Source organism: Ursus maritimus, unplaced genomic scaffold (genome assembly GCF_017311325.1).
Source record: "Ursus maritimus isolate PB19 unplaced genomic scaffold, ASM1731132v1 scaffold_1, whole genome shotgun sequence".
Lineage (NCBI taxonomy): Eukaryota > Metazoa > Chordata > Mammalia > Carnivora > Ursidae > Ursus > Ursus maritimus.
In genome coordinates this window covers 89,338,152-89,350,449 of record NW_024423343.1, presented here as the reverse complement: position 1 = coordinate 89,350,449, position 12,298 = coordinate 89,338,152, and the positions used below count along the sequence as shown (strand labels likewise).

The 12,298-nt window shown below is 40.2% G+C and overlaps 1 protein-coding gene across 1 annotated transcript in view; it reads left to right on the top strand.

The window, feature by feature from the left end:
• THSD7B (thrombospondin type 1 domain containing 7B) overlaps window positions 1-12,298 on the top strand; it is a 699,268-nt gene that overhangs the window by 182,075 nt on the left and 504,895 nt on the right. The window contains exon 4 of the mRNA XM_040645418.1: window positions 5,711-5,880. Coding sequence (XP_040501352.1) covers window positions 5,711-5,880 — 170 coding nt within the window. The remainder of the gene's footprint in view (window positions 1-5,710; window positions 5,881-12,298) is intronic.

The window sequence follows — 12,298 nt, the reverse complement described above, 5'->3', positions numbered from 1 at the left end:
TCCCTCCCCTCCTATTCCTGTGCTCATTCCCTCATGTTCTTCAGGATTCCGAAGACTTCCTGGTCATGACCCCGAAATAGCTGTCCTCATCCATTTCTCTCTTCTCCTCATTGTCTAATGCCACGTTATGGATGATGCATTTCTGTCTGTCTGCCCTGCTAGAAGACAGTCTTCTCAAGGTCAGGAGCTTTGTCTTATTCACTGCTATGCATTTCTGTTGTCTGAAATCTTGCCTGGCACACATTTGGAGCTCAGGAATTACTTATTGAAAGAAAGAATGAACGGATGTGTGGTTGCAAAAGTGATTCACTCACTGTTTGGGCAGGCCTATTTCTCTTTCTAGGGAGTCCTGTGTTTTAGCTCTCCCCCTGCCTTCAGTCTCTCTTACAGATCTAGTTGTTAAATAAAATGCCCGTGCATGCGTTGTTTTCCCTGGGCATTCAATATTGAGTTATCAGCATTTCCCTTCTCAGAGGTTGGGGGTCCCAGAGTGGCTGACAGTACGCTCTCTCACTAACAGTGGGCATGTTGGAGGTTTCACATGAATGGATCATGACAAGTTTACCTAAGATTCAGAATTGCCACAGAACAATGTGGAGAATTTGATTTCGGGCCTCTTTAAAAAGTTGTCTTCTGTAACTTTTAGGGAGAATTTTAATTTTTACAATTAGAGACTGTTTTATTTGGCTTATTTATTATTTCTCCTTTTAACTTACAGTTATATCCTGAAAGTACTAAAATTTGACCCTATGTAACCACAGTGCTCTAATTATAAATTGGCTGTAAAATATTCTCAAAATGTATTTTTTGTTTGAGACTGAAAGAAAAAAAATATTTTGGCAGTGCCAAATATTATCAGTTAGTGATCACTGACAATATCTTTGTCACCAAAAAAGGGAGAGGGAGGTTTCTTTGTTTTTGTTTTTTGCTTCAGTCCAGAACACACTTCCTCAGACCAAAGCCAACATTTACTTGTCCTCATAATGTCTGGGCAGGTGGCCACCTATTGCCAACTGAACTTATTTTCTATATCCTTTGATCAAGTTTCTTTGGTTTGCCATTCACTATTTTAATCTATTTGTCATTTCATTAAAAAGATGTGCTTCAGAGTCAGATAAATCTGACTTTGAACCTTGCTCTTCCAATTACTTATATGACCTTTGAAGAATTACATCTTTTTTATTCCAATTATCCCATCTGTAAAAAGAGGAAACCATACTGTTTTCCTAAGTGGCTGTACCAACTTGCATTCCCACCAACAGTGTAAGAGGGATCCCCTTTCTTCACATCCTCTCCAACATTTGTTGTTTCCCGTCTTGTTAATTTTTGCCATTCTAACTGGTGTAAGGTGGTATCTCAATGTGGTTTTGATTTGAATTTCCCTGATGGCTAACGATGTGGAACACTTTTCATGTGTCTGTTAGCCATTCGTACATCTTCTTTGGAGAAGTATATGTTTACATCTTCTGCCCATTTTTTGACTTGATTATTTGTCTATTGGGTGTTGAGTATGAGAAGTTCTTTATAGATCTTGGATACCAGCCCTTATCTGAAGTGTCATTTGCAAATATCTTCTCCCATTCCATGGGTTGCCTCTTTATTTTGTTGACTATTTCCTTTGCTGTGCAGAAGCTTTTTATTTTGATGAACAGTATGGAAGCTCCTCAGAAAGTTAAAAATTGAGCTATTCTATGACCCAGCAATTACACTACTGGGTATTTACCCCAAAGATACAGACATAGTGAAAAGAAGGAGCACATGCACCCCAGTGTTCATAGCAGCAATGTCCAAAATAGCCAAACTGTGGAAGGAGCCGAAATGCCCTTCAACCGATGAATGAATAAAGAAGATGTGGTCCATATATACAATGGAATACTACTCAGCCAGCAGAATGAATACCCACCATTTGCATTGACATGGATGGGACTGGAGGGGATTATGCTAAGTGAAATAAGTCAAGCAGAGAAAGACAATTATCATATGGTTTCACTTATATGTGGAACCTAAGGAATAGCATGGAGGACATTAGGAGAAGGAAGTTTTGGAAAAATGAAGGGGGGGAAATCAGAGGGGGAGATGAACCATGAAAGACTGTGGACTCCGGGAAACAAACTGTGGGTTTTAGAGGGGAGGGGGGTGAGGGGATGGGTTAGCCTGGTGATGGGTAGTAAGGAGGGCATGTGTTGCAGGGAGCACTGGGAACACTAACTCAAAAACTAATGTAGTACTCCATGGTGACTAACATAACATAATAAAAAATAAATAAGTAAAATAAAAATAAAAAAATAATAAAAAAAAATAAAAATAAATTAAAAAATGGGGGGCATATCTTCCTCATAGGGTTGTTGGGACGATTTAACGAGGTTACACACCTCAGTTTGTTCGTTTACTGAGTATGCATGCAGAAGGTATTGGTCATTTTTATTATTATTTGAAGGATATGTCATGATACTCTAGGAGCTCAAATAAATTAATGCCTTGGCTGTTTTGTTCAGCCAGAACCTTTGGAAAAAGCAAATGGATCTTACACATTTGTAGGATGAGAATTGACTAGTGTCTTTCATTCCGTTGCTCTTACTCTGCTTGAGGCATTTCCACAATGGATTTCAAAGTGCCACATGCCTACGGGAGGTAGGACTCTGGCCTTTGAGATTCCCATATTTCCCTCCTAACCGAAAGGACAAAATGAGGGTGTGTTAAAAGGCATCAGACTTGGGAGAGGGAGGGTGGAAAAGTCTTTGACAAGGACTTCACTGTGGAAGAGAATGTCCCAGGCAGTCAGGAAGCCAACTTGGCTGGAGGCTGGAGGACCATTGCTGTAACAGCTTCTAAAGGAGAAAGCGAGTACCATTAGCCAGGAAGACTCCTTTGATTCCTCATACTGTCAGTCCCTGGAGACGCTTTCCCAGTTTGAGGGAGTTCGGGATGTTCAGTTTTCATGGTTGTGGGGTGATTTGTGATTAAACATAAGTAATGCTTTTGAAACAAATAAAGAGGATGAGGAAAGACTGTGAAAGATGGGCGTTTAAAAAAAGAACTATAGAAGTCCTTTCCTGGTGAGCATTTTCCCTCTGCTGCTTGCTGGGCTGGTGTTTTCTCTGAGGTGGAAAACAATGGAGATAGTGAAAAATGCCTTACATTTCTTTAGAGAATTTGTCATTTGCCAGTGAATGGAATTTGTGTGTTGCTGGTTAATGAGCTACCAGTAGGGTTTTTGTTACTTTATATAAAACCATAGTCATTAAACTTTTCATTTTTCTCCAGAATGACTTCCAAAATTCTTCCATTGCTAATTCTTCTAGGGTCACAATAAATTAATTGAAAAAGCTATTTATACAGCGTAGCCCAGTCCTTTCAAACAAGCAAACAAATTGCCGTGACTTGCTGTAATTCTGAACTTTATGTTTCTTTTATGCTCTTTGCTGAACTTTGGTGGCTGGGAGTTCGGCCATGGTATTCCTGGATCTCTAACTTTAGGACTTGATGAAATCAATGAAATCCTCGTACATAAAACGTTAATGTGTGTGTGCGTGTTTTGTAGAATCAAGGACCAAAACGTACATGTAGAAGGACGTAAGCAGAAAGGAAGTTAGCATTCGTTGAATATTTGTTATGTGTCATGTTCAGCATTTGGCATTATCATACCCATTTTACAGATGAGAAAACAGAAATGGGCCAAGGTCACAGGTACCTGGTAAGTGGGAGGGCACAGGTCAGTTGAGCTGTACATCATGCCTGTTGTGTATACCACACTGTTCCACTGTTTGCCTACCTTATTTGCTAATTATATCATAAGAGTCCCCTACTCAGTTGCTGTATTTGACCCCCTCCTTAATGGCTGGGGAGCTCTTCTGCTAGAGAACCTGTGGAGAAGAGGGTCTGAACTAAGCCCTTGGTAACCGCCCCCGCCCCAAGCCCTTACCTCATAGCACCTGGCCCTGGAATATGGAGCCACCTGCCCTGAGACTGAGACTCAGATACATGAGGGACAAGCCTTCTGCTTGAGTGACCATGGAGAACAGGGTGAGAACTCTGAGTGAAGAGAAAAGGCTTCAGAACTTGACCTCTGAAGAAGGCCTGCCTCTGGGAAGAACGAAACTTTTCTCGGTCTCTGACATCCAAGAATTGGAAACAAATTATTGTCTGTATTGCCTGCCTAAGCAGGACCTGCACCCTTCACTCCAAAGTCTTGCCCTGCCTACTGACAAGTTTCCAGCCTAGGAGAACCATGCGAAGATGAAGTAGGGAAGCAGAGGGAGAACAGTTGTGTCACAACAAACTCCACAGGGTTGTCCGAATCCTCTTTCTACCATGGGCTTTTTATAAGACTTACGATTGTCAGCTCGTAAGCTTTTGAGAGTGATGCCATGCATTGTGAAGGAGCTTGATTGCTATTAGGTTTCTTAGAGATTGCTTTCTTATTTTGATGTCTCTGACTTGATATCAATTTTATGCTAGTTTCTGTAAGGCCAGGGTTTTGGTGACACACACTTATTTTTATTACTGTTTTATTTTTTTTTTTTTTCTTTTAAGCAATCACAAAGCTGAGAAATTTTCCCTCAAATCTGAAATGGGACAGCCGTTACGAGAATGTTCTTAGGTTTTGTTTATTTTTCTAGAAGTTAATGAGACTATTGGTATTTATGTGAATGCTGTAGGGTTCTATTAACGCTGTGCGCTTGAAGAATGTTGTAATAACGCCCAAAAGGAAATTCTGTCTGAAATAATTCTCCAGGTCTGAGTGCAATGTTGTTGTTTTAAGATTTTATTTATTCTTTTTTTTTTTTTTTTTTTGAGAGATTGAGAGAGAGAGCATGATCAGAGGGAGAGTGAGAGGGAGAAGCAGACTTCCTGCTAAACAGGGAGCCCATTGTGGGACTCGATCCCAGGACCCTGGGATCATGACCTGAGCTGAAGGCAGACACTTAACTGACAGCCACCCAGGTGCCCCTGAGTGCAGTGTTGTTAATGGTTGTTTTGTTTTCAGCAAGTTGTGTACACACTCTGTTGTGTTTTCTCCCCTTATGTGTGTGTGTGTTTGTGTCTATTGGTATGTTTCTTAACCAGTTATAAACCGGGAAGATAGATTCCTAAGTCAGTTTAAATAACAACATTTCTGCATGTATAAAAAAGTACTCATCAGTTAAGTGTAGTGACACATTGTCAACTCATTTTTAATGTGTAGGCCTTTATCCCAGTGGGGTCAAATAAGTGGAAATATTCTATATCAAGGAGGTTGAAAAGCTGGTCATCTCTCTCTGTTTGAAACCATATATCCCCAACGTCACACATTCACATGCCACTCTCCTGCTTTCAGAAGGCCAACTTTCACGTAGTCGTCCAGAAGCCTGTGAAGGGTCACCCAGTGCGAGGTCAACTGTCATGGAACAGGCCCATCTGGCTTCCATCGTCTTCCTCTGATTTGTCACTCTGTTATGCCTTCAGGGCTGAGACACAAGCCCTGTTTATCCATGTTTCCTTTCTTCACTCCTCCCATCTCATACTGCTACCATGCGGCGCTGCTGTGATTTTTTTCCCCTAGGAAATAAAAGGGATGTAGCACCCAAAGCCAACTGATAGGTGAAGATTTGGCCCTAGAAAGAGATTATTACGTACATTTGATGTCATGACTTACGTTTTCTTTAGAATCTTATATTTTCCTTACTTGTTCTTCTTTTAAATAAATCAAATTTCTTTTAAATAAATCCAGGTATTCCTGGAGGACCTCTGAATGGAAAGAATGCCAAGTCTCTCTTCTCCTCGAGCAGCAGGATCCCCACTGGCATGTGACAGGACCCGCTTGTGGAGGTGGGATCCAGACCCGGGATGTATACTGTGCCCAGAGCACACCAGCGTCCAGCGCGCAGAAGGCCAAGGAAGGTAGGCAGCCAGTTCCAGGGACAGATGGTGCTGCTGACTGGAAGGGAAATCAACTCCCAACACCCTCTCCTCATATTCTTGATATAATGGGCCCTTGGCACTCACAGATTTATTCCATTTTGTCGAGAATTTGCAAGCCAGTTTTGCTACTTGTGATAATTGGGAATCGTTAAAAATAATAGCAATAACAATAACTTCAGCCTCAAAGGATCATTGTGAAAATTAAATGAGAAAATATACCTAAGTGCTGTAGCGTAAAGAAATGCTACAGGCCGAGAGGGGCTGGTAGGCTGGAGTGAGTCAATGGGTCATGATTTAGTAGCATTCTTGTTTTGTTTTTTTTCTCCCAAGAGGGTTGTTTGTATGAATTTGTAAATATAGGAATTTCTACAGACACGTCACCTTCGCATGTCGAGGATCTAGTTTTACTGGCAAGTTTCGAATAATGTGAAAAGGAGAAGAGAAAGGAGGCGGAGGCGGAGGAAAAACAACTTTCTCCACACCGGGCTGGCTGATAGGCGGGTACAACCGCAGCAGCAGTCCGTTTGTTCCAGAGTCTGGGGCAGTGAAAACAGATAGGGACTGAAAAACCGGCCCAGGTGTGTTTAAGTCAATTGATTGAAAGCCAAAAGTGAGCAGTAATGCTTCCACTCTGGAAGAATGTGTGGCCTGCTCCCACCACTGGGAGGCCATAGCAGTGCCCTCTGCAGCAGTAGTCAAGGTGGAATTTGTTCCTGAGTGTGCGGGTGAGTCCTCTATGTAGAATTTGGTTATGGAGGCATGATGCAAGCTTTCTTGGTATGAAGTGCATTTATTTTACCCTATGAAACTTTTCATACCAGGTACTTTTTTTTTTTTTTTTCCTGTGACATGGCCTCTCAACATTCCAGAAGTGTCTGTCACCATGACTTTGGATAATTCACCCTCTCACTCATAGAGGGATCATCTTTACAGAATCCTTAGTGTTTGCTTCAACAATGAAAGTTACAGTGTCTCATTAAATTTTCTTCTTTATCTAATGTCACTTGGAAAGTGACAATTTACACACTTTCTGCTTCAGGGTAGAACATGACTATGCTTCCTTCTCTGACTTTGGAGTAACAGCATTTAGATAAAGAACTCTAGATTATTCTTTCAGACCTTGGTAATTTTTTTATTCCACCTCTCTTTCTTCCGTTTTATTATTGTCTGTAGTCCTAGGGTTTCCAGGGGTCAGCAGTTGCGTTAAAGACAATAGTATAGCTTACTACGACCTTGGTAGTCAATAACAAAGGCTTTATTTCGCTCTTGTGTGGAAGTGAACAGGAAAGATTGTTCAGCTATTGCTTTCCATACTTATAAATGGCTTAATTTCCTACTGTTATCATTTATAGATATACCTTGACACATCTGACAACATGAAAATTTCTTCTTGGCTCAAGTTAAACATAAGAGAGCAATTGAATTGTTATTATAAGGGACCAGTGAGTGTATTTGCCCAATTAAAGAGGCCAAATTTAAATATTTCTAACCTTTTCTGCTAATACAGTAATAAAGGCCAAAATTGGTGACAGGTTTTCCATTTCAGTTTTTGTGAATATCAGCTTTTTTTTTTTTTTTTATGTTAGATTGTAGAGGGAGAAGGAATTTTAATAGCATTGATTTTGGAGACTCTTTTCTCAATGACAATTGACTTTTTTTTTTTTTTTTTAAAGATTTTATTTATTTATTCGACAGAGAGAGAGACAGCCAGCGAGAGAGGGAACACAAGCAGGGGGAGTGGGAGAGGAAGAAGCAGGCTCATAGCGGAGGAGCCTGATGTGGGGCTCGATCCCATAACGCCGGGATCACGCCCTGAGCCGAAGGCAGACGCTTAACCGCTGTGCCACCCAGGCGCCCCGACAATTGACTTTAAAACAGGTTAATTTTTCCTTAGACTCAAGGATACTCTCTTCAATCTCTAGAGTGAAATTGCTTGACTTTTCTTCCCTACAAAATCCCACCATCCACCATGAGTTCGCTGCCCTCCATTTCAAGAGCCTGATCTTAGGGGAACACAACCCTGGGGAAAACACTACCACCACCACCCATGAACCAAAACCAAAACCAAAAAATCCCCAAACCAAGACCCATTTCCATGGATCTCTCATGCAATAGAATGAAATAGAATCTAAATTCCAGAATGCGGAAAGAAAGAAAAAAAAAACTAACAGAATGCTAAATTCTTTCCCAAGTGCCTCCAAGTCTCTTAGATAGGCTGGATCCTGAGGCGAAATTTGCTGTTAGTGACTTATTCTTCGTGACGTCCCATCCCCCATTTGACCTCAATTCCTGGGGCTTACAGAAATGGCATAATACCTGTGGCAGACTTACCTCGTTCTTTTTTCAGTGTTCATGTGATGTTTTAAATGCAGCCAAAATAGTGCTGTAACAATCAATGTGAGAAGCATTACCTACAATAGTAGCCAAGCCAATAGAATTGGGAATGAATATGTAGAAGAGTATTTATGATTTTGTTTGCCAGTTACTGTTGTAGAGAGAATTGTGCTTCTCTTGTATTATTCAGAAATACCAGCAAGAGTGATGCTTACCTGTAAGTCTGAAAGTTTGGTTTGGTGAGACCATTTTCTTCTTGCTCTTTTCTCAAATGAAATTAAAGCCAATCAGCCTGCATTCAAGCATCATTTCTTAGGAGACAAAGCATTGAAATAAAGAACACGCTTTCAAAATCTAATAAAGACTGGGACATAGTTATTTTCCATTTGTGAAAACATGGCCTGGAGACTGAAATCTATAGTAAAATGACATAGAGATAGAATGTATTTATATAGTGGGGAACCCCCCCCCCCCAAATACTAAATAAAAAGCCTGGAGACTGAAATCTAGAGTAAAATGACATAGAGATAGAATGTATTTATATAGTGGGGAACCCCCCCCAATACTAAATAAAAATTGGGGAAAGGTATTGGTGTGATTGCAGTTAAGAAGAGCACTTCCTGAATTTCTTTTCTTATTTCAGGTTCATTATTTGGCATTAAATGGGCATAGCTCTTTTAACGATGGGACACAGTTTAGCTTTGAGTTGTTAAATGCATTACTTATTTCCTCCACTCCAGTAAGATTAAATAGTTCTTAAAAGTCCTACATCTTTATCATGTTGGGCCCAGAGTTGACATTAAGGAAGTACATGGTCAGATAAGGGAATGTGTCCTAGAATGTTAAGTAGTATATGGAGACTTAATGTATTTTGGGTCTCAGTAGCGTATGGAGACTTAATATGTTTGGATTGCAGACTTTAATTTTGACCTATTAAGAACTTTGATAAGCCACATGAATGTTGTTCCTGTCTTCTAATTCATTATATTGTTTTTAAATATATTGATTTGGTGAGTAAACAATGGATGAAAATCAGTCTTTTTTTTTTTTAATAATTCATTAAATGCCAGTTATGTTTTCAGCTGTGTACTAGACACTGCTATGATGAAGGTGCCCCTCATTACTTTATAGTTTTTTAAAATTGGAACAACAATTGAACTAACAATTATGCTATAGTGTCAGAAGTAATGTAATCATTGGGTGTGTCTGGGTGGCTTGGTCGTTAAGTGTCTGCCTTTGGCTCTGGGCGTGATCCCAGGGTCCTGGATCGAGCCCCGTGTCGGGCTCCCTGCTCCACTGGGAGCCTGCTTCTTCCTCTCCCACTCCCCCTGCTTGTGTTCCCTCTCTTGCTGCTGTCTCTCTTTCTGTCAAATAAGTAAATAAAATCTTTAAAAAGAAAAGTAATTTGATTGTTATATACATAATATGGTTAAAACCATTTAATGGTGTCTGAGAGTTAGCTTCATAAAGGAGGTAATGCTTAAAGAGAGTTTGTAGGATCATTAGGAAAGAATGTTCTCAGTGGGGGCACAGAGGGCTATGGAAAGGAATGGAGACATTTGTTCAGTGGTAGCATGTGAATTGGTGTGAGGGGAGCACAGGGAATAAGAAAGTGACCGTGGGGGCGCCTGGGTGGCGCAGTCGTTAAGTGTCTGCCTTCGGCTCAGAGCGTGATCCCAGCATTCTGGGATCGAGCCCCACATCAGGCTCCTCTGCTAGGAGCTTGCTTCTTCCTCTCCCACTCCCCCTGCCTGTGTTCCCTTTCTCACTGGCTGTCTCTCTCTGTCAAATAAATAAATAAAATCTTAAAAAAAAAAAAAAAAAAAGAAAGTGACCGTGACGTCGGAAATATAGGCCTTTTGTGCTATTCTGGAGGTGAGACTTTGTTTTTGAGATATGGGTACAGCCTTTCTTTCCCCACTGCAGGTTTTTAAGCAGAGAAGAAATCTCATATTCTTAGCTGTCTGTGAGAATGCATAAATGTCAGTATACCAAGAGAATTCTCAGGAGTGCTCATGTTCTACTTGCAAACTTATCTGGTTATCCAAGAAGTTTTTGAGATGTGAACTAAAGTCATTTACATTATGAACAGATGAACAGATTTCTTAAGGGGCAATTGAAGGAGATATCTATTCCACCATCATTTGAAGGCCTATCTTTAGAAATTGGTTTTAAAGTCAATAAACTCATTTGGGTGTGAGAATAAAGTTTAAGGAAAAAATGCTCTTCGAACTTCCTTTAGTGTCGACTCTTAGAGGAGAAATGGGTTTACAGCATTTTCTCTCGCTTTATGCTAACAGAGAAACAGAGATAACTGGATGAAATAATCTTTGCTAATTAACAGCAAACAGTTTGATGGCAGTTCACATGAGACCGAAAGATGGAAGACAATTGGCCTGTTATCATTCTACTTTGGAAACATCCCCAATTATTGGGGTTATGGGTATAGGAGAAAGTCAGTATACATACTTCAAAAAAAAAAAATGTATTGTCTCTCCAAACATTCTCTCCAGAAGTGTGAAAGCTGAGAAAAGTGTAGAAAAAGAATATTAGATATTTAAAGGCAATCGGATCACCAGGAGCCGAAAATGAGATTGGTTTCTGCTGGTTCCGTGTCATTGCTTGTGTATCTCAGTTTAGTGATTTTTTTAAAATCAAGTATAACAAACTTATCTTAGTGTGATATGGCAAATGTTTGTTGAATTACTGTGCTTATCAGAAATATTGAAGAGTTCTTATTTTACCACTCTTTAAATTATCAGGCTGTTCTTGACATTAAAAATGTCTTAATTTATTTAGCTCAAGGTATAATTCATGTGTTTGAAGTGGGACTAGGGGGGAGCTGGTCTGGACAAATGATAGAGGTGGGATATTTGAGGAGAAAGCCTAGCATTGCATAGAGGTTACTGCTGGGGAAAATAAATGACTTGTGGAAAAATGGGCCTTTTAGACAACACATGAGTCCGGCTTAATTTGATCTCCTGAAGAGTAAGAACACATGTTCTTCTTCATGCAACATATTCTTATAGTTTTTTCAAAATCAGCACAACTAAATTGATAATTTGGGACTGTGTGCAACTGAAACCAAAGCATTTGGTGTCAGGCAGGAGCAAGATTGTCAAGAACCTAGAACTAGATGTGAGCTTGGATTTTTCCAGTTCTTTTACCAGTGATATTTCAGCTTTGCTAATCCTACTGCGTTAAGCCTGTACCCCTATAACAACACATCACTTTCTGTCGGATATCCAGCCATTTATATTATTGTCTTTGTCACCCATTAGACTAATAATAAGCCCTTGAAGGCCATTCTTGGGGTCCTATGTCATATTTCCATGTGCCACAGCCCATCACATAAATGGAAATTGCAAATGCATATGGAATCCAAAATGAAAAACTCATCAAGTGAGAGACTGATACACTGAGTTTTGTTGGATTCTTTCTGCTTCATGGGCAGCACAGAGAAATAAATTGCTTTACTGTTAACAAAACCAAAATGATCTGCTGTTTGAATATCGGCATTCCTTGCCAAGCCCAGGTGGTCCTGAAGGCCTGGAATAGAATCAGATAAAATGGAAGATCTGAGGATCATGAAGTGATGGAAATGGTACACGGGGAAAGATCGAGAAGGAATGTGAAGGAGAAAACAAGGAGGGTCACCAGGCCAGGGAGGTTTGCTTGGACTCAAACAGTGGCATTGCCGAGTGATTTTGGCCTGTGACACTAAGTAGTTGATCTGAATAATTTCCAGAGTTAAATATATTCCTCTTGTTCTCCAGACAAAAGAGATTATAGAAGCCATAAATGATTTCAAATTATTTGCATCCATCTGCTTTAGTTTTTATCTTCAATAATCTACGACGGGAGATGTGTCAGTCAAAGGATGAGTACATAAGTGACTTAAGTACTCTAGGAGAAAATGAAAGTTTTAGGGAAGGAGAGGTTAAACCAGTGGGATGTGGGGGACATAGAGTAGGTTCATGAGGAAGAAAACTTTTACGTGGACTTAAAAGAAGGGCAGGTGTTTAGACAGGTGTTCATGTGAAGGGGACAGAATCCCAGGTGA